Source organism: Didymella exigua (assembly GCF_010094145.1).
Source record: "Didymella exigua CBS 183.55 unplaced genomic scaffold M421scaffold_16, whole genome shotgun sequence".
Lineage (NCBI taxonomy): Eukaryota > Fungi > Ascomycota > Dothideomycetes > Pleosporales > Didymellaceae > Didymella > Didymella exigua.
Window position 1 is genome coordinate 33376 of NW_022984790.1, and position 20925 is coordinate 54300.

At 56.1% G+C, this 20925-nt stretch overlaps 10 protein-coding genes across 10 annotated transcripts; 6 read left to right on the forward strand and 4 right to left on the reverse strand.

Annotated features, from left to right (window-relative positions):
* Positions 1-49: 49 nt before the first annotated feature.
* Positions 50-1959, forward strand: M421DRAFT_421362 (cysteine desulfurase). Its single transcript, XM_033592797.1, has 2 exons — positions 50-542; positions 596-1959. The coding sequence occupies exons 1-2, from the start codon at positions 149-151 to the stop codon at positions 1840-1842; spliced, it is 1641 nt and encodes a 546-aa protein (XP_033447774.1). The 5' UTR covers positions 50-148; the 3' UTR covers positions 1843-1959.
* Positions 1960-2109: 150 nt separating this feature from the next.
* Positions 2110-4702, forward strand: M421DRAFT_169525 (UEV-domain-containing protein). The gene is made up of 5 exons (XM_033587760.1): positions 2110-2417; positions 2513-2600; positions 2670-2908; positions 2979-4223; positions 4275-4702. Exons 1-5 carry the CDS (start codon positions 2367-2369, stop codon positions 4368-4370), a joined length of 1719 nt encoding a protein of 572 aa, XP_033447775.1. The 5' UTR covers positions 2110-2366; the 3' UTR covers positions 4371-4702.
* Positions 4703-4932: 230 nt separating this feature from the next.
* On the forward strand, positions 4933-6327 carry M421DRAFT_92952 (uncharacterized protein; the record flags this gene model as incomplete). Its single annotated transcript, XM_033598077.1, has 1 exon — positions 4933-6327. The coding sequence occupies one exon, from the start codon at positions 4933-4935 to the stop codon at positions 6325-6327; it is 1395 nt and encodes a 464-aa protein (XP_033447776.1).
* A 490-nt stretch (positions 6328-6817) lies between these two features.
* M421DRAFT_101516 (uncharacterized protein) lies at positions 6818-8876 on the reverse strand (the record flags this gene model as incomplete). The annotated part of the gene is made up of 4 exons (XM_033586651.1): positions 6818-8105; positions 8203-8549; positions 8605-8718; positions 8850-8876. 4 exons carry the CDS (start codon positions 8874-8876, stop codon positions 6818-6820), a joined length of 1776 nt encoding a protein of 591 aa, XP_033447777.1.
* Positions 8877-9414: 538 nt separating this feature from the next.
* M421DRAFT_64593 (tyrosyl-DNA phosphodiesterase domain-containing protein) lies at positions 9415-11208 on the reverse strand (the record flags this gene model as incomplete). The annotated part of the gene is made up of 2 exons (XM_033596177.1): positions 9415-10953; positions 11014-11208. The coding sequence occupies 2 exons, from the start codon at positions 11206-11208 to the stop codon at positions 9415-9417; spliced, it is 1734 nt and encodes a 577-aa protein (XP_033447778.1).
* Positions 11209-11360: 152 nt separating this feature from the next.
* On the reverse strand, positions 11361-11921 carry M421DRAFT_421368 (ubiquitin related modifier 1). Its single transcript, XM_033592798.1, has 3 exons — positions 11835-11921; positions 11623-11787; positions 11361-11571 (listed from the first exon to the last, which is right to left on the reverse strand). The coding sequence occupies exons 1-3, from the start codon at positions 11870-11872 to the stop codon at positions 11454-11456; spliced, it is 321 nt and encodes a 106-aa protein (XP_033447779.1). The 5' UTR covers positions 11873-11921; the 3' UTR covers positions 11361-11453.
* A 119-nt stretch (positions 11922-12040) lies between these two features.
* On the forward strand, positions 12041-14576 carry M421DRAFT_421369 (elongator protein 2). Its single transcript, XM_033592799.1, has 2 exons — positions 12041-12183; positions 12230-14576. Exons 1-2 carry the CDS (start codon positions 12055-12057, stop codon positions 14510-14512), a joined length of 2412 nt encoding a protein of 803 aa, XP_033447780.1. The 5' UTR covers positions 12041-12054; the 3' UTR covers positions 14513-14576.
* Positions 14577-16001: 1425 nt separating this feature from the next.
* On the forward strand, positions 16002-17261 carry M421DRAFT_393038 (uncharacterized protein; the record flags this gene model as incomplete). Its single annotated transcript, XM_033590037.1, has 2 exons — positions 16002-16352; positions 16433-17261. The coding sequence occupies 2 exons, from the start codon at positions 16002-16004 to the stop codon at positions 17117-17119; spliced, it is 1038 nt and encodes a 345-aa protein (XP_033447781.1). The 3' UTR covers positions 17120-17261.
* A 297-nt stretch (positions 17262-17558) lies between these two features.
* M421DRAFT_92955 (lipase 3 precursor) lies at positions 17559-19321 on the reverse strand (the record flags this gene model as incomplete). Its single annotated transcript, XM_033598078.1, has 4 exons — positions 17559-17692; positions 17743-17878; positions 17927-18857; positions 18912-19321. The coding sequence occupies 4 exons, from the start codon at positions 19319-19321 to the stop codon at positions 17559-17561; spliced, it is 1611 nt and encodes a 536-aa protein (XP_033447782.1).
* Positions 19322-19348: 27 nt separating this feature from the next.
* M421DRAFT_421372 (uncharacterized protein) lies at positions 19349-19964 on the forward strand. The gene has a single exon (XM_033592800.1). It carries the CDS (start codon positions 19633-19635, stop codon positions 19816-19818), a length of 186 nt encoding a protein of 61 aa, XP_033447783.1. The 5' UTR covers positions 19349-19632; the 3' UTR covers positions 19819-19964.
* Positions 19965-20925: the final 961 nt, after the last annotated feature.

Consider the following 20925-nt stretch of genomic DNA (forward strand, 5'->3'; position numbering starts at 1 on the left):
AGCGGACAACCAGACTCGGAACGCCCTCGAGCTCACGCGCACGCATTATTGACATGTACAGCACGCTCTGCACGCGATGGCTCCCTCGCTGGCCTCTGCCGAACGGATCCGCCGTCGGCCATTATGTCAGCATTTCCCTGAATGCTGAATGGGCGATCCGGCAGTCGGCCGTTATGTCAGCACCAGTTCTCTAGCTCGGTCGCACAAGCTCGACGGAGACGTGATTCCGCATGGCCGACATCACCACCCCACACCAGCCATCGCCGACATGTCGAGTATCGCCCCCACGATCGCGAGGCAGGCCCTGCGCATTGCCTCCAGAAGGTACGCAGTGTCCAGCTTCGCGCGCACATCGCCCCGCACCGCTGCCAGCCGCCGCAGCTATGTCTCTGAGACCAAGTCGAACAACGCCACCGTCAACCTGGACACGACGATTCAGGCCGAGAAGAAGGCTTTCCTGCACCAGACAGGCGAGAAGGCTGAAGACGCAACGATGCCCACCACCGGCATGTCTGCCGACGCCATGATGAGCCCGACTGCTGGTGAGCGCCGCCACCCGCCTCGCCGCGTCACCGAGTGATATTGACATGACCAGGTATTCTGAAGCAGGCCACGGTGATGGACCAGGGATCGCGGCCAATCTACCTGGACATGCAGGCCACAACGCCCACGGACCCCCGAGTCGTCGACGCCCAGCTGCCGTTCATGACGGGCCTGTACGGCAACCCGCACTCGCGCACGCACGCCTACGGATGGGAGACGGACAAGGCCGTCGAGGATGCCCGCGTGCACATTGCCGACCTCATTGGAGCTGACCCCAAGGAGATCATCTTCACCAGCGGCGCCACGGAGAGCAACAACATGAGCATCAAGGGCGTGGCTCGCTTCTTTAAGCGCGCCGGCAAGAAGAACCACATCATCACGGCACAGACGGAGCACAAGTGCGTGCTGGACAGCTGCAGGCATTTGCAGGACGAGGGCTTCTCCGTCACATATCTGCCCGTGCAGAGCAACGGTCTCGTCGATCTGAAGCAGCTCGAGGAGGCGATGCGGCCCGAGACGATGCTCGTCAGCATCATGACCGTCAACAACGAGATTGGTGTTGTGCAGCCCATGGAGGAGATTGGCCAGATGTGCAGGGCGCGGAAGATCTTCTTCCACACGGATGCCGCGCAGGCGGTGGGCAAGATTCCCATCGACGTCAACAAGATGAACGTCGACCTGATGTCCATCTCCGGTCACAAGATCTACGGGCCCAAGGGCGTTGGTGCTTGCTACGTGCGAAGGCGGCCCAGGGTCAGACTCGATCCCATCATCAGTGGCGGTGGCCAGGAGCGTGGGCTGCGAAGCGGTACACTGGCGCCACCTCTCGCGATTGGCTTTGGTGAGGCTGCGCGCATCTGCAAGGAGGAGATGGAGTACGACACCAAGCGCATCACGAAGCTTTCGAACCGCCTGCTGGAGGGCCTGCTCTCCATGGAGCACACGACACTGAACGGTGACCGCGAGCGCCACTACCCCGGCTGCGTCAACGTGTCGTTTGCCTATGTCGAGGGCGAGTCCCTTCTCATGGCCCTCAAGGACATTGCTCTGTCGTCAGGCAGCGCCTGCACATCAGCCTCACTGGAGCCCAGCTACGTTCTCCGCGCTCTCGGCAGCAGCGACGAGAGCGCGCACAGCAGCATTCGATTCGGAATTGGACGGTTCACGACGGACGCGGAGATTGACTACGTCTTGAAGGCTGTCAAGGAGCGCGTCACGTTCCTGCGAGAGCTCAGCCCGCTGTGGGAGCTCGTCCAGGAGGGTGTCGATCTCAACACGATCGAGTGGAGCCAGCACTGAGCTGACGTTGGAGGATACCCTGATCGTTCTTGTAAGTTATTGGTTGCATGTTAAGATAGTCTTGTAGCACACGCTCGTTGAGGCGTATGAATGAAGATGCTGCACTTTGTTAGTGGAATTACCACTGTCGTCGTGACTCGTCCGTGACCCCATTCAGAGTGATGATCTCATCGGTCGAGCTCTTCCACGGTTCGCTGTGACGGTCCTTGGCTGTGCTTGGGGTCCAAGCATGCCACTGTGGACTGTTGGCTGTCTTGCTTGCCATTACCAATCTGCAACCACCAATCTGCATCTACAATCACGAATCTACAAGCACCAATCTACAATCACCAATCTACAAGCACCAATTTACAATCACCAATCTACAATCACCAATCTACAATCACCAATCTGCACAGTATTATTGGACCTCGTGGTGCAGAGGTTCAATCAAACATTCAGAGAGAGCAGCGACCCTTGGCGGATCCAATTAACCCAGAGCTCGTGATCGGCGGAGAGGTCAGCTTCCCCGCGAGCACCTCCAAATGGCTGTGCCCGAGACAACGCTGAACTGGCTGTACAGCGTCCTGACCAGCGTGAGCGCTTGGCCCTCTACCTCCCTCTACCTCTCTCCCCCTCTCTCCCCCTCTCTCCCCCTCTCTCCACCTCTTGGGGCGCTGACGCATGGCAGAACTACACCGACGTCAACCGCACATATCACGACGCAACCGAGGCGCTCTCCTACTACCCGTCCCTCTCGGTGCGCACCGACGTCTACAGTGCGTGACTCGACGCGCAACACGACGGCGCATTCTCTCCTCCAAGCGCGCAGCAGCTGACAGGCCCAGCATACGAGAACGGAGCGCCACACCTCCTGCTCAACCTCACCGGGACGCTGCCTGTCACATTCCGCGGCGCCGCCTATGGCTTCCCGGTGGCAGTGTGGGTGCCCTACGCCTACCCACGCGAACCGCCCATTGTCTATATCAAGCCGGACCAGGACATGCTGGTGCGCTCCGGGCAGTATGTAAGCGGCGACGGCAGGGTGTACCACCCCTATCTGGCGCAATGGGCCAAGTATTGGGATGTGAGTACCACACATGCGCCCGCAAACGACGCTCAGTCGGGCGGCAGGAGTCGTAGCTGACTCTGCACAGAAGTCGACCCTGTTCGACCTGCTCGCCATCCTGCGCGACGTCTTCGCGAAAGAGCCTCCCGTTCGGACACGGCAGCGGCAGCCGCCGTACAGTGCGCCCGCGCAGCAAGGTCCTCCGCCTGTGCCTCCGCCGCCCGTCGAGTACAGACGACCAGTGCAAGGCGCACAAGGCCCTGCGGCCTCACCGGGCCCCTCTCAAGGACCACCCGCTCCGCCGCCAAAGCCGCCGAAGCCGTTTGAGCAGCACACACAGGCACCGCACCCGCAGAGCGACCGATACTCGCAGCCGCCCCCGCTCCCACCGCATCCGCCGCAGCGAGGAAGCTACGACATCAGCCCAGTAGCGCCAGTGTCGCACGATGCACGGCAGCGCGTTCAATCACAACACATCCAGCCTCCATCATACGGGCCCGGAAGTCCCGTCAGCCCAATGGCTCCGCCGGGACAGCATCATGCATCCGGCTTTGCAAGGCAGGCGCCTCCACAGCAGCCTTTTGCGAACGCTCTGCCACCGCAACAGTACACAGGCCCGCAGTCTCATGGCCAAGCGCCGCCTCAACACCAGCAGCACCAGGGTCCCCCACAGCAGCACCAGGGTCCCCCACAGCAGCATCAGGGTCCCCCACAGCAGCATCAGGGTCCCCCACAGCAGCATCAGGGTCCCCTACAGCAGCATCCGCGGCAATATCAGCAGTACCACCAAAACCCGCCACAGCCGGCTCCTGCAGCACCAAAGCTGGCGCCTCCTGTCAACCTTCTCGACGACTCGCTCGAGGTGACTCTGCCTTCGCAACAAGGCAACCAAGCATCCCTTCCGGTGCCGCCTGTGCCGCCAAACCCGCAGAAGGACGCCCTCCTCACGGCCCTCGGTCAGGCTCTCGCCTCGCAAACACGTCAGGTCGTAGCTTCGAACCAGGCTGCCGTGGCGCCCTTACGCGCGCAACAACAAGCGCTGCAGACTGCATATTCAAAACTTCAAGCCGAGTTGGGCGAACTGCAGCATCTGGATGCAGCGCTGGCTTCGAATGAGCAGATTCTGAAAGGTGCCATGGTCGAAGCAGATTGCGCCATGGACGATGCTCGAAGAAAACAGGCACCAGATGTCGATGACGTGCTTGTAGCGCCTACCGTAGTAGGGCAACAGCTATACACTCTTGCGGCAGAGGAGAGAGGTATCGCTGATGCCTTGTTCGTTCTGGGTAGGGCACTTGACAGGGGGAGGATTACTGCGGATGTATTTGTCAAGGTATGTACCCCCCATCCGCAGAGATTTTCGCAACATGCTAACAACCTTCAGCAAACGCGAAGCCTAGCTCGCGAGCAGTTTCTGAAGAAGGCGCTGATCAAGAAGATCGCAAAGGGCATGGCGCTGGACGAGTATCAGATGCGGTGAGATCTGTGATAAGACTCACCCGCCTGATCCTACTCCACACAATTACGCATGCACAATACAGTGCTGACCCTCTTCACAGCGGTGATGCCTCGGGTATACCAGGCATCCACATCTACAGGCCTGACAACATGTCTGCATCACCGTCCAGTACCCGAGCAGTACATGAGCTATCTGATCAGTCTTCGATTGGTACAGAGTCGATCAGTTCACCGCAAGAGACCATTGTTTAGACAGATGCATCCAAGCTCCTCGACGCTGCAGCTTACGGATGCTTGCGTGATGATGAGGTTTGGATAAACTCAAAATGTGGAAGCGACGGTCGATCCGGTACGAGGGCACGGCCCCTGCACGCAGTGCTAATTAAAGTTACCCATCGCCAAATACACGTCTAGCGTCAGGCAACCATTGCGCCCGTTTGGCGGCAAAGCAAGCAAAAGGAGCGTCAGTCATTGTGCAAATTTCTTCTGCTTCATGTTCTCTGCTCCTCTCTCTTGACGCTCATTCTCCAACCTTTGCGCGACTTTCGCGCAGCCATTCGCTTTACTCAATACCTCTATACATAATGTCTACTCCAGAGGTTGCAGCCGCGCCTCAGGCACCCCAGGCGCCTCAGATCACAACGACTTCTCCAACCGGGCATACAACGACACTTCCAAACTCGCCTGCCGCGCCGACAACGACTTCTCCAACCGGGCATACAACGACACTCCCGAACTCGCCTGCCGCGCCGACAACGACTTCTACATCGAATGCGACCTTTATGCCACCTTCATCTGCCGCCCCTGTCCCTGCCACACCAGATCGCTCCGCGGACCAAGACGACCTGACTTACAATGAACAACTCAATGCCGTGGATCGCTACTGGAAATTCAAGATGGCCTTGCAGATCGCCATGATATTCGCCAGCATCGTTGGTATTGGCTGCTTAGGCTGGGCTCTAGGCACAGCGAACAGACTACCCTCCAACTGGAGCTATGGCTACGACAGCACCTGGTCCCTACCCTGGGGTCTGATCACCTTCTCCATATCCCTCATCTGGTGTTTCATCTGCGTTATGCGCTTCGTCGTTGCCAAGCACCCCGTCCACCCCGGCATGCGCGTTACCATGGACCTCCTCCTCTGGCTGGGCTTCCTCGTCACCGCGCTATTCACCATGGTCGCGCTGATCGACCTCCTGTACTGGGGCGAAGACGGCAACCTGAGCAACTCCCTCGGCTACAGTTCTTCGTACGGCGACTACGTGCTCCAACGAAACAACACGTGGGTCTGGGAAACGTCCGACAGCCACTCGGGCGTCACTTACGAGCGCGTCTGCAACGGCTCGACCAGCTACACGTACTACGAGGCCCTGCCTTTCCACAGCTGCGCCGAAATGGACGCCTACGTCAACACGCTCTGGCGCGAGAAGGGCACCCGCGCGCGCGTCGAGCTCACGGCTGCCATCACGCAGTGGCTCGGTCTGCTGTTGCACTTCACGCTGTTCGTGTGGGCGTGCGTCGATTGCCACAAGTACCGGCAATCGCGCGTGAGCAAGGATGCGGAGAAGCTCGCGGCGGGAATCGTGCGCAACATGGTGCAGAGCGGCGCGATTGTGCCGCCGCAGGGTCCGCCGCACATGCGTGGGTATGCGTGGCAGCAGGCCTATCAGCCGTTGCCGAGCGGAGCGGACGGCGTCTCGGGGCTGGGAGGGTCGGGGCATGGTGCCATGGCGAGGCCACAGATGGGATCACAGGGCACGCAGCAGATGGGATCACAGGGCATGCAGCAGATGAGGGGACCTGCCGGGCCACAGATGATGAGGGGACAGAGGCCGATCAGCGGCGAGCAGCCGTTGCCGCCACTGCCGTCGAGGCCGCAGCAGCAGGCGCAGGCGCAGACGCAGGGCGGACCGAGTAATGGGAAGGTACCCGTGCAGGATGGCGGCGTGGCGACGAGTTACTACGAGCCGCAGCGGTAGAAGCGGTGGTTGTAGCAGATAAACCAGCATGCAGCCAATACATGATATCTCGGGTCTCGGCATGGATTCTACGCAGCGACATGATCCCGTGGTTGCGAAAAGTGTGAGTCGGTATTACTACAGTCATCGTACAATGCTAGCTGCCCCGGTCTGTACCGTCGATGCCTGTTTTTTCCGTTGCGGTCTACTGATACATGGCTTTTGATGCTAAAAAATCCCCCTTTCCTCGGATGTCTTTCGCTCCTTGCAGCGCGTGTGCATTTCCTCGGCATGATGCGCGCCGAGATCCAAGAGAGTGCTGCCGCTGCTCTGCTCGAGCGGATGCATGTGCAACGGTCCCCGCGGGCGAGTCGGCGGCGGCGGCAGACTGCGATGGAAGTTGACCGCGCGGCCTCGTGCGTCCCACGCCCTCTTTCAACGCCCCTTGCATTCCTCTGTTGTTGTGTTGGACGGCCTCCCAGAGCGTCCGAGGCCCCTTGTCCACAGGCTTTCACCGAAAGGGGACCTCGAACTCGGTCGAGTCCATGCCCCAGATGTCGATCCACTTGACGCTGTCCCTGCTGACGCGCTCGACGTGGCGCACTGGCCCTGCTCTCTTCGCATTCAGGCTGTTCTGCTGCCCTCTGGGTATTTCTGGGCTTCCCTTGGGCGGGTAGGTGACCTTGCCCAGCTTGTACACCAGGCGCTCGCCCATGCCCAGGTACTGCACATTCTTGTACTCGGGCCGCCACATCTCGGTCGCGATGGCGAAGGCGTGCATGTCCTTGGTTGCGTCGACTTTGTCTGCGAGCTCCGAGCCGGGGCGGATGAGGATGCGGATCGCCCACAGCTTTGGTACGAGGTTCATGATCTGGCGCAGCGACTCGAGGGGCGGAACACCGCAGCTGAAGCCTAACTGTTCGAGATTTGGCAGGGTCTGGCACGTCTTGTACAGCGCGTCGTCTGTGAGCTGCCACAGGTCCGACAGCAGGAGGTGGCGCATGCCGCGGTGGTTCGTCTGGATGGCGGCGAGCATGTCACCTCCGGCGCCGCGACAGTGGTGCTCGCTGATGGTCGGCGTGCCTGCTGCGCTCGTCACTCCGTTCGTCGAGACGCCGGGTGTTGCGACAGAGGGAGTCGTCGGCGTGGCGGCTGTGCTCTCCGACAACGACTTGGGGGTCTCCTTCGGCCGCTTGTTGCTGACCACGTACAAGCGCTCCAGACCGGTGAACTCGCGCAGGAGGCGCACGCCCTCCCTGTCCACGCTGTCCGTGCGGATCATCTTGAGGTTGGGCTGCACAGCGTGCTTGTGCTGCAGGCGCCAGGTGTCGTCCAGAAAGACAGTCATGGGGTCGGACGAGCCCATGGAGTTGATGACGGTCATCTCCTGGGCGGCCAGGGGGTCGAAGATGTCCTCGTTGCTCTCGCCGAAGAATCGCGTGTAGAGGTTCCACATCTCGAAGCGCTTGACGGGCAGCGAGACGCGGTTCGCCAGGCAGCGGGCGAACATGGACATCAGGTTGACCGACTCCTCGCCGTGCTCGCGCATGCGCGGACTCCAGTGCAGCTTCAGGTTCTCGAGGCGCGTGGCGCCGGCGAGAACCAGCGAGATGTCGTCCGGGTAGCACAGCGGGTCGATGTCGTAGACGACGAGCGTGGTCAGGGTCGGCAGTGAGGGGATGGTCGTCGTCGGGCGCGGGAGCCGCTTCGTCTGGCAGCGCAGGGTGAGCGAGGTCAGGGTGGGCTTGTTCAAAAGGCCCTGGTAGACGGTGGCCAGCGGCTTCGTGTTCAGCTCCCAGCTGGCGCAGGTCAGCACGGTTGACGATTGACGATTGACGATTGACGGCTCATCGCTCACAGGTCGCGATTCACGGCCGCAACGCGCGGGGTACCTACGCAAAGGCCTCGAGTCTCGTCATCTTGTCGAGGGCGGCGCGCACGGCTATCTGCAGCACCATGCTGTTGTCCGGCACCCGCCCGTGCTTGTAGTCGTCCACGTCATGCTCGCGCCACTCGCCGACGATGCGCAGCTGCCGCACGTACGCGGTGAAGCTGCGCGCCACGAGCGTGTTCAGCCCTGACGAGAAGGGACTGCCGCCGCCAAAGCCCTCGGGCCGCCCGTCGATATAGCGCATCTCGGCGTGCGAGCGCAGCGTGACGCTCTCGTACAGCCGCGGCAGCGTCATGTAGTAGAAGAGCCGCGACGTGCGCGTGATGCGCGCAAGGTCGCCAACATGGTCGAGCTGTCGTCGAGGTCAGTGACAGCACTGCAGCATGGCAGCACGGCAGAGCACGCACGTGGGTGAGGATCAGCTGGATCAGGTGTAGCGGCAACTCCTTCGCCTGCGCAGCATTGGGCTGTGTCCGCGCCGGCGACGTGAACCACGAGTGGATGGGCGCTGTGATGGGCCGCTCGGTATTATGGAACTTCTGCGAGGCCGTCGCGGCGGAGGCTGTTGCGTCCGCAGGCGTGCCGCAGGCAGGATGCGGCGTGCTGTTGGCCATGGGCGGCTACACAACCACAGCAGTCTCGGGTTTCATACTATGGCGTCCAAGTCGCAGTGGGTCATGGTATGGACAGCACGCAGAGTCAGCATGGTCGTTGAATCTCTGCCCCAGTCCCACTCACTCTCACAGCGCGGCGGCTCCCTCAACGGCCCGCCACTCGCCTAACTCTTTTCTCCGCCCGGTGCCTGCAAATGCCGATTAGAGACGCCGAATCCGACCCGCCCGATCCCGCCACACCATCGCAGCCTTGCAAGTGCCTGCAACATCTTCCTCAGGAGTTCGGAGGCTAGGCCTGACGTGGGCCTGACTGTGCATCTGCGCCGTGCGGCGCCCTCACGGTGGTACTTACCGTCCATTTTCGCCCACGACCAAGTTCACTGACGCCATGCCGCCCACTCCGGACCCCTACCCGTCCCTTCTCGCACGGGCGAGCCACGTTGATTATTTCGATATACAACCACCAATTTCTGGCCCATGGTCATATGACACACCGTGAGCCTTAATGATGATCAGCGGGTCCCGGTCCCTGAAAATGTCTTGAGATTCGCCACCTTGATCTCTGGAGGTGACCAATCGTCCGTGTCTCTGAACGCGGAGTCGCTACGAGTTCTGCAGCCAAGGTGTTCGCCCCTTGTATGGCTCTCCCGGATACTGGAAAGGCACTTCGATCGTGCCTTCGAAGACGCTCATTGGTGGTGCTTCGCCTTCTGCAAGCTGAAGCCCCTCTAGGCGCTCGCTGGGCACAGGAACAACGACGCCACACTCCCAATTCCTCATCGTCAGCTTGCCGAGCTTCCCACTCTTGAGGACCTTCTGCGCTCCCCAGGCAGACTCTGAGATATTTGCCGAGCCCACGTAGACCCATGCGAAGAGCTTGCCATCGACCTGTCGCCCGCGTGCGAAGAGCAACTTGTTGTGCGAGATCATGCCCTTGCGTGTTGACACGTAGTCGCGAAGGCATTTGACAGGGAACGTCGAGGAGCTGTAGTGAGCTTTCCTCAGAGAAATGACCCCAGCACAATCCGGCCCACCAATGCTGGACTTGATCGTCTCCTCAGTCGGGTAATAGATGCGGAAGTTTTGACCGAGGTTTGTGGTCTTGCTTGTGGCGCTGTAAGACAGACCTTGCGCAGCAGAGCAAATGCGCTGTAGAAAAGTTTCGTCGACCGCACCCAAGGACGAGGCTGTGTAATCGAATTCGATCGATTTGACCCTGTCGAGCTGAAGGTCTTGAATAGCTCTTGCGAGACCAGGGAGCCCTGTTGGATGGGCATCCGTGTCAGAAGTAGTGCCGATAGAATGGACGAAAGCGAGCTGACTCGTCTCAGAAAAGTCGAATTTCAGCACGCCTTTCACGATCTGTGCGTCAAGTCCTTGAACCTCCAAAAAATGTACTAGTTCTTTCCCAAACGGTGTGAGTTCATGCACACTGCCCACAAGACCATCGGCTCTTCTGGGGAGATCGATGAGGAAGACAGAGTTCTCCAACACACCAGGCTGCCAGCTGTTCTCGACCTCTCCCCAGTACACTGGCTCCATATTCGCTGTCGATACTACGATCCGTAATTTCCTGTCGCTGACAAGCAGCATGTACTTGCTGTGCGCGTTACCAACCGCAGCGTTCATGGGCGGAAAATTGATTCGCAAGTTGGGTATGCCACAACCTGTGAGGTCTTTTCTCCATCTTGCTTGGGTCTCTGCATCCCTTGCATTCATGATCCAGTGCTGCTTCACCTTCGTGTGGCTGAGTTTACGACCTAGCCATTCAGCGTCCCACTGAAATGAGCTGATGACTGCAATGTTGACTGTCGATGCTTGAAGCAGCTCATCGATGGTAACGTCGTCGGTTCGAGGGAACTTGGTGGCAAAGGTGCGCTTGATAGCGCCTCGGGGGTATTGCAACGCTGACTCTGAATGTGGCTGGAGCCTTGTGGAGTCCCTCACGGGCGCAGGTGCGCGTGCTTTCGATTGGAGTTTCATTGGGCGATCTGGCGAAGGCGTGCGCCTGCGCTTACGCTCACGCTCTTTCAGCCGTGCAAGACGCTCGGCTTCCATGGCTTTGCGGTCCATGGGGAACGAAGTGCCTGCTGACGGGTTTGATGCTGAGCTGGTCGCGGACTTCGCCGCCTGTTGAGTCAGCTCCGCCGTGGGTACTGTGGTGATTGGACCTGACGGCTGGCGTGCCGGTGCAGACTTTACAGTATTCGAAGACCGCACCATGTCTTGCATTGATAGCGCGATCGCCTTCTTCAGGCTTTCGTCCTCATCATCAGCCTCACCTGCATTATCTGAGGTGAGATCGACCACCGCTTTGCAGGGCTTGGGAACTGGGCTCTGCTGCAGGGACAAAGCCATGGCCAGCTTGAGATCTTCATCATCGTATGAATTTGCCATCGCATTGCTGGCAGGTGGATTCGGGCCAGAGTTGCGTGTGTTTGTTGGTGGAGTGTTGATGCTCGGCAGGCGGAGCAACGCGAAGCGGGAAAGTACACGCGGAACACGCTTTCGCGCTAGCACGTGCCAGGCCAACTGCGCAGGAAGTGGTTTATCATCGACAAACAGTGTATGACTGGGATCGCTCAAATCGGGCCGCTGCTTATAATGTTGATATTTGTTCGTTCGAGCCCAGCGCATCCCAGCTAACCTCCATGTAGAGTGGACACAAACATGATGTGGTCATCCTTCTGCAACTCATACTGATCCTCCCCCTCCAACTCCCAGTCTGCCTCGTTGATGAGGACCAAAATGCCCGGACGTCTAGCGTTGGAGTCAATTTACAAACGTGGTGCAGGTGCTCGGTCAACCTACACAGTGTCGTCCAGGACGAACATGTCTTTTCTTGCATCTTTCATGACTTTGTTGCAAAGGTGCCTTACAAGAAATGCCACATTCGACGGTGCGCCGGATTCGTCATTGCTTGGTAATGAGAGCGTGTACTTCTTTTGATTGTCGAAGAGCAACTCTAGTCCCCCACTGCGGGGTGTCAGTGTTGTCTTGGGATCGGTCTGTCAAGACCTTACCTGAACTCGACGTTGATCGTAAGCGTCTCGTCGCTCATCGTTGACTGATTAGTGCTGCTCCTGTGTCAAGTTGAACTCTGATTCGAAGTAGGTTGCGACTGCTGTGAAAGATAGGCCCACCGTGAGACTAAGCCAGGCTCGGGGCGCTAAGCGAGTGCTAGTAATTCCTTGAGTGATGACTACCCAAAGAGCTCACAACTCCACATCGCAAAGGCCCAGAATGGACATCTCGACGGAGTTCGTATCAGTCGGTGGAAACAGAAACCCTGCTGCGGCAGACTGGGACGTCAACGGCACAGGACTTCTGGCGTTCGGCGCCGACAACTGCATCGCATTGTGGGATCCTCAGGTGAGTCTACATGCATGATGTAGTGACGGGAGTTGACAAGATGTAGGATGAGCAACTTCGTGGGGTAAACACAGTCTTGAATGGGCATGCCAAGTCCGTCAATGCGGTCAGGTTCTTTCCCACAGACTTGACACAAGTTTCCATCCTTCTGAGTGGTGCCGCGGACAACACGATCCGTATCTGGCGCGCCCAGAATGATAAAGCGTCTACCTATATCTGCATGAAGACCATTTCCGGACACACCAATCCCATCACCAAGATCGCCACATTGCCGAAATCAGACATCTTCGCGACTGGCTCCTCAGATGGGTCTGTCAAGATATGGAAGCTTGTCCACGATGAAAGCTTTTCCTCTGTAGATGTTGAGCTTCTGCAGACAATCGCTTTGAAGCCGAGATACTTCCCTCTGATCCTTGCTCTTGGCCAACTCGATGCTGACTCCATGGTGCTGGCGGTTGCAGGCACCCGCCCAACCATTCAAGTTTTTGTTTCTCGAGATACCCAATTCCACCTCTCTGCGACACTTACTGGGCACGAGGGATGGATCCGGGCGCTCGACTTCACTCGCGAGACAGCAGATGCGAGCAGCGATCTGTTGCTAGCATCAGCAAGTCAGGACAAGTACATTCGTCTTTGGAGATTCCATCAGGGCAACGAGCTACCGGTCGCAAGTAGCGCACTCAACGATCCTGCTCTTGGAGGACTTGTAAAGTCATTATCGAACAAAGCACACTGGATCGAATCGGCAACATCGAAGCACTCCATCACCTTCGAGGCGCTGTTGCTCGGACATGAAGACTGGATCTACACAGCTTCGTGGCGGCATCGAGACGGGAAGCTCCAGCTACTGTCGACATCGGAGGACAACTCACTTTCCATTTGGGAATCCGATCCGGCATCAGGTGTCTGGGTGTGCATCACAAGACTTGGAGAGATCAGCGCTCAGAAAGGATCCACGAGTGCGACAGGAAGTGCGGGTGGGTTCTGGATTGGTCTTTGGTCGCCAGATGGCAACTCGGTCGTGTCTCTAGGAAGAACAGGCAGCTGGAGGAAGTGGATCTATTCTGCTACTGAAGACATGTGGGCACAGCAAGTCGCAATCACCGGACATGTTCGAGAAGTAAGGGGGGTGACATGGTCAAGAGATGGCGCATACCTACTCTCAACATCACAAGATCAAACGACACGCCTCTTCTCGGAGTGGAAACGGGAGGAGACGGCGCCGTCATGGCACGAGTTCTCAAGACCGCAAATCCACGGGTACGATCTGAACTGTGTGGACGCCATCAGTGATTCTCAGTTCGTTTCCGGCGCTGACGAGAAGCTCTTGCGAGTCTTCGATGAGCCGAAGGGTGTCGCCGAGATGTTGAGCAAGCTTTGCAACATCAAGTCCAAGGACACAACTGATCTTCCAGATGCGGCAAATATCCCAGTGCTAGGACTCTCGAACAAAGCGATCCAAGCAGTAGGCGACGACGAACCACTGGAAGATGGCGAGGAAGACGAGCGTGAAGCCGTTGATCCTGCGTCCATTATCAAGAAGTCCGCGCTGGAATTCTCGCACCCGCCATTCGAAGATCATCTTGCTCGCCATTTACTTTGGCCTGAAACCGAGAAGTTGTACGGTCACGGCTATGAGGTATCCGCAGTGGCAGTCAGTCGAGACGGCAGCCTGGTTGCAACAGCATGCCGAGCATCCTCCATCGACCACGCAGTCATCCGACTCTACGATACGAAAGAATGGCTTGAAGTGAAGCCAGCTCTAAAGGCACATTCACTCACGGTCACCTCGCTCCAATTCTCGCCCAACGATAGGTATCTATTAAGTGTTGGACGTGACAGGCAGTGGGCCGTCTGGGAGCGCAGCGAAGAGCCTTCGCTGTACGCGTTGAAGCACTCGAACCCCAAGGGTCATTCGCGCATGATCCTGAGCTGCGCGTGGACGTCGTTTGAGCAGCCGACGTTCCTGACCGCAGGACGCGACAAGTCGGTCAAAATCTGGCAGGTCGCCGAAGGCGAAGTGGAGCTGAAAGGTACGGTGACTGCGAATACCTCCGTCACCGCCGTTGCAAGTAGCGAGAGAGTCATTGATGGGACGACGTGGTTCGCATTTGGCACTGAAACCGGTGAGATCGGCATCGTCAGTGCGAAAGCAGACGAGCTGGACAAGAGTGAAGTGACAATGGTCAGCGTAGATATCTCCCCTGCTAAGACGATAAACCAGATCGTATGGAGACCTGGCAGGAGTGAGGGGCAGGGGTACCAGATCGCTGTAGCTAGTGACGACTCTTTCGTACGTGTGTACAACGTCGTGCAAGGATCAACGTGAGCTGCGCATGATGTAGGTAAATTAGCACATGGTAATGAGAGAGATCAATTGACGATATGTCGTGGTACATTGTAGACTGTCTCTCTGAAAATCGCCAGCCCGTAAAAAAAGTGAGAGGCAAGATCCATCTCGCAGTAACAGACAGGGAACGGGAGAGTCCTCCTCTAAGTCGCCGCCATGGGCAGCGCGCTCAACGGAAAAAGTGCCCAGAGGGCGGGGTGACTTTATCGACCAGCAGGCTGATCGAAAAAGCCTGACTGCCCTATGCGCCTTTGGGATGCAATAAAAAGCGCACAAAGAGCCATAGCGGCGTCATGCGCCTCCGGGATGCAACCGGAAGCGTACAAGGTGCTTGGATGACTTTGAGGCAATCCGCGAGTGACCGGGCCGACAGACCAGGCGCTCTTGTTTGAAAAATTCCAGCTACTGAATGCGCCTGTGGGATGCAACCACAAGCGCACAAGGTGCTGACTCACTTCAGTGCAAGCGCTCATGGGGAAGCGACACAGTGAAATGGGGTGGACAAGCGCACATCCATCTTCCACCGACAACCTCGTACTTCCCTTGACTACACACGGGTGAGCGCGGAGTCTTGTTCAGAAAAGCCCTTCGTGCAAAATATTGGGTGCATGACGAGAAACGGTGCCGTCGGGCTTGCCAGAGATCGACACGCCATGTTCAGGCAGCAGCTGGTGTTCAGTACTCATCTTCTGGGGCGGCTGGAAAATGGAAGGCTCGATGCTTAAAAACATTCAGTCGATTCGGCTCTTTCGTAGAAAACAATACTCCAGCTGTTGGGTACGAATTACGGCCCGGGTCGAGGTGCCATACACGCTTGGTTGCGTTCGTGAAGGAAGAAGATAGTGATGGTAAGAGGGCCATTATATTTGTAGGGGATCGATAACGCGCAAACTTTTGGTAATTTCAGTGGCTAGGTAGCTTGGCCACAGGCAGCAGCAAATTAATTACGTCAGTGAAAGGACTGGCACGTGATGGCTTTAGCTCCACAGCAATCTCGTAGGTTCTCCGACCACGTCACCTAGAGCGCAAGCTGATCGCACGTTACTATCTCGTTGCATATATGGACTGAGCGATGAACTAGACTGTCGCTTCGCCATTGTCACCCTCGTGATAGTCTGTTTTCCTTATCTTGTTAATGTGCTCAAAGCTTGTCATAGCGCTGCTCTATTGAGCCCTGAAGTTCTTTAAAGTGCACCTTTGAACCTTAGCCCTGGTGTAGTGTTGCATAGACGCAAAAAAACGCTGCAAGATGAGCTGAAGCCGGACGAAGCCGAACTCGACGACACTAAGTGCGAGCTAGAAGGGTACCGACACGTGGTCCAGACTCTGGAGGAACAGATAGAGATCGATCTTATCGAAGTGAAAGAGGCGTCCAGACCTTGTGTCGAAGCTTCGGAAGATGAAGCTACAGACCTTCGGGAGAAACTGTAATTCAATCCAAAACGCGTACTCAGATCGTGTGGTCAAAATGAGAATCTCTTGCGTCCTTCTACTTCAATGTGCCTTTCCGGTTTGCGCGTTGGGCTTCCGCAAGGCTGAAATCACGGACACTGTCGGATTCGTCAGAGAGGACAACCAACGAGACACGATCTCTCTACTGCTCAGCTGCTTCGCTATTCTCGGGCTTTGTGTCTACTCTGCAGTACATCTCAACGTCCCACGTAAAGGCGAGAGTAGCATCCGGGTTCTAGTCCGAGAGTTCAAGTGGTGCATCATCGGCCTCTTTGCACCAGAGTTGATCCTCTATACCGCCTGGAGGCAACTTGCTTCCGCTAGGCAGCTGTGTTACAAGATCAACGATATACAAACAAATAATCCTGTTAAACTTGCCTCGAACGAGAAATTACATCTTCTGGCATACGCTTGTACCTCTGCTGAAACTTCTAGTCCGTAATCCAGACCGAAGCAGAAGATCAGCGGCTGATCAGCATGACCCGATGGGCGCTCCCACATGGCTTCCACGGATCCATGGGTGGGTTCGCAATTGACCTCGAAACCACGGATGACCCTCTCACGTCACTTTTCGGCAGTCATAAACGCCTGTCTCTGACTGCAAAAGGTTTTGCCCTATTAGCCGAATGTGGGCATATCTCGGAAGTCTCTGTAGACGAGATCAAAGACAAGAACAAGGCAGACGGTCTCGCAAAGCTCCTGGTATGCATCCAAGCGGGCTGGATGATCGTCCAGATTACCAGTCGGGCAGCTACCGGACTTGCAACGACGCTGCTGGAAGTACACACCGTTGCACATGTTGTGTGTGCGCTAGTCATGTACGTTCTATGGTGGCACAAACCTCGTCAAGTCGGATCGCCAACGTTGCTCAAGGGTGACTGGCTTTTGCCATTGGCGATGTATATGTTTCTTGCTAGTCGGTTTCCATTCATCGATAGCGTATGGGTTGCCTACAATGAGCGTAAGCTTAGTTGGTTCGCGTTCGGGTTCATCACTTTGCGGTGCATACTCTGCGGTATAAGCTACATGGTCAGTCGAGCATATTTGGTAGTTGAGGCTTTTGTAAGCATTCGGCGTGTACCCTCTGAGGTATATCAAACACCAGCCTGGTTGCAAGTGTTTCCTCATTTATAAGCCGGCGTCTCTGAAAAACATTCCCAGAAATCTAAGTCCATTAGTGCACACAATATTACGGCACTGCTTCCTGTATCTAGCTCTGTGCTTTTTTAAGGCTACATATCTATAGAATAAGTAGTATATATAACATGGTGAGCCGCAGCTAAATGGAAGTCACACTTTGTATTACCCCTAGAGCCTGTCAGGAACCTTAGTCGAAGGACACAAGGGAGGCAGAGGTACAACACAACACAATAGCACAATAAGGTCAGGGTAATTATAGGGTGTGTTAGTAGACTACAGAATGTTCGCTGCCAGGCAGCGATTGGGCCCGAGGCAGCATATATACCATAGCTCCCCAGCCCGGGGGCCTTATCCGTCAGCAAATCGTATGGGACTGACAGAGGCTAGGGATCCTGAGATTTAATTGTATCTGTGTGTATAGACTCTGTAGCGTCTATCTAACAATAGTGTTGATGAATGCTACACCCTCAGCTCTGTCAATATCCTTCTCAATGTAGCTCTCGTCGGCTCTGAAGACAAAGTTCGATGTGCTGTTCCTATATTGCGGCCAGACGTCGATTTCGGAAACTGCATCTTGTGTGAGAATTAATGCTTCGCTGGACAGGTTCGTGACTTACCGCCGTGCCCATTTGGATTCAGGTCATATGCGAACGATGTCCACATCCGAATGACAAGATTTGAAAGCTTCAAATTGGCAGTACTATTGCCTAGCGGTGTAATCTGCTGCTCAGTGTTGCCAAAGACGAATGGAATCTGCGAGCAGTCAGAAAAAGCTTCGTATCATGGAATGTAGTCACAGACCTCAGAGAAGTGATTGACGCCGATTGCGGTTGGTGTGGTGTTAAACTTCGGCGCATCCCACCTGTAAGAGTACACATTCTCCACGTGATCACTCATCTTCTCGGCTAATAATCTTCTTGGCGCATACATTACCAGGTCGCTTGCGATGCTCTGGTAGCGTTTGTACTGCAGTCCGTACTGCGGCCACGTTCTGTTACCCCAGCCGTACGGTAGGCCTACGGCTGGATCGTTTGGGTACAATTCAAGGATACGTCGCGCTTGTTCCTCGTTTATGTTCCATCGTTTGCTTGTTAGCATCTGCTCGATAGCCTGGTCATCTGTGTTTACACCATTGACCCCGAAGCCTTCATCGGTGTTGGTGCCCAGAATCAGCGGTATCTTTGCAAACTTGCCACTTAACAGCGACTCTTGACCATAGCGCGGAATGAACGAGCCATCGATGACATGGAACCATTCCAGACCGACGTACCCGTAGGGTGCGATCTGGTCATACGGTACTGTGCGCAGGCACTGTAGAGTGTTCGTCGAGTTTGCGCAGCCGACCGAGGCCGTGAGATTCTTGTACATGCCTTGGTACCAATCAGTTCCGTTCAGCGGTGAACCTGCAGGGCCGCCACTTTCAAGGATAGCAGCTCGAAAGAGACCGTCATTCTTGCCATCGTAAGCAATAATATGGTCGCCGACAGAGTATGCTCCTGCACTCTCGCCCCAGATCGTCACCTTCGTTTTGTCACCTCCGAACGAGGAGATGTGCTTATTGACCCATTGCAACGCAAGACGCTGGTCGCGAAGTCCCAAATTTTGCGCGCCCGCTTTGTTGACCTCATCGCTCGAGATGAAGCCAAATGCGGCCAGACGGTAGTTGATGGAGATGCCGATCACGGGTTTGTTGTTCAGTATCGATTGCTCAACCACGTAGCTCATGTTGTACCTAGTGACCTATCAGCTCTTCCGTCCTCTCTCAAGTATGAGTCGCCTCGCTTACCGTGGATCACTGGTGGCACCTTGCTGCCATCCTCCCCCGTAAATCCACAGCAGGACTGGTAAGTCCTTCTGCTTCGTTCGGGGCTTAATGATATTGAGGTGCAGACAGTCTTCCCCGAGTTTCGTCCAACCTTCTTTGACCAGTCTCGTTGTGTCAGAGCCATAGCCTGTGCAATCAAGACCATACTGGGTCGCATTGTAGTGGGTCTTCGGTGTGTCCTTGCTCAGCTCGGCAGGAGTGAAGCGCACGGGCTGAGGCGCATACTTGATACCCAGGTAGAGGTCCTGTTCAAACTCAGGAAGATAACGGCCATGGAATATCCCTGCCTGCGACTTCACGACAGGCTGTTGCACTTCGGCGCTGGTGAGCGCGATCGCACATGACGCGAGGAGTATGTGAGCCCACATCATACCGAAGAGGTGTAGGGAAATATGCCGATGCCAATGCCGAGAAAAGGAGAGGGCCGAGGCTGCAAACAGATCGGGCAGGCACAGCTTCAAAATACTTCTCCGTCGTGGGAGGGCCGCGGACTTGCGCGACTTATATGCACATAACGCGACGTGTGCAGCTTAGCGCCAGCGGCGTTCAGGGCAAATAGAGATTACCTACCGTACTGACGAAGCATTAATCTCAAGCCCTTGTACCTGCTCCATGTTTAGTTTCCGGGGTAGCGTCTGGGGTATGGGGAAAGCCAAGAGTTGCGCATCCGGAAGATCCACCAATGGGACGCTCTCGAGGCAGAGCTTTGCAAGGCTTCGTACGGCACTTGCAATATTTACCTTCGCCTTCAGCCGGTGTACGTCACATGTATCCTGACGGATACATGTGCCGTACTTCTGTACCCATGGTTGTCTGCCCGTGCCTGTGGTTGCTTGGATATGTTGTGCGGAAGCTACGCACTTTTTAATCGGGCTTCGTGTTTAACCGGATCCACCAATCGAGTTACAGTGTGACAGAGGTCTGACCTGTGTGTACGATGGTACTTGAATGTCCTGGTGGCGCAGCGCTGTTGTGTTGCGCTGGATCGCAATCTGTACAGAGAGCAGTGGATCGTCCGCAGCTCGTGGACCGTCATGAAGGCAGCAATGGCACTTGAAAATCTAGGTCATAGGTTATACATTCCAAAGTAGTGGTTTGCTACCAATTACCCAACGCGCGTCGACGACCGTGGTGGTTGTGTAAAATCCTTGAAGCCATCGGGATGTGCGGGAACGCGTCCCCACCTCGGTCCACTTTGACAAGCTGCCACTACATCATCAATCGAGACCAACACCGAGTGAGCATCTGAGATTGACGCCAGTGCACCCACGCTCTTTGAGACGTCCACAATATGTTCAGGTCCCAGAAGGGCTCGCGACCCTGTCGAAGCCTTGGAAGAAGGGAGCGTTAAAATTGGTGTGCGAGTTGGTGAAGACCTTGAAGTATTTGCTGAACGAGATTTGGGCGATGAGCACGAGCGTGAGACATATGTATCCTACTTCCTTCAAACGCAGGGATACAAACCTACTCGCTGTTGTGTCACATACCTCCAAGTGTAATACATCGGGATGAGTACGTCGTCCCTCGGAAAATGATAATTTGTCGCAAAGCATCGTGATCTTCGACTACAGTGTGTGCCGCATACTTCGTAGACTAAACGGATGTCTTCGAGAAGAAGGTATTTGGGTGTGTTCCTTCGCCGACAGTGCAGCTCCAGGCCGGTGCGGGGTGTTGAAGGTATCGTAGGACGACTTGTCTTTTCCCAAAGGCCGGCGCCGACTGCAGAGAATTCTTTTCAGACTCAAATAAACGCAACGCGGAGGGGAGGGTCACATGGAAGCCATGCTGAGAATGGGGATGAGAGCGAATGTCTGGTTCCGACTGATGTTAGGTCCCGTGATGAGGAAGACTGGAAGAATCGCGAAGCTCAAGTCGCATACTGCGAAAAAAGCTGGCATCAGATATGTTAAAACTTTGATGATGTCCATGTTGATGCATGTGCATTCAGCTCCAAGGGCTCTGGTTCAGAAGAACT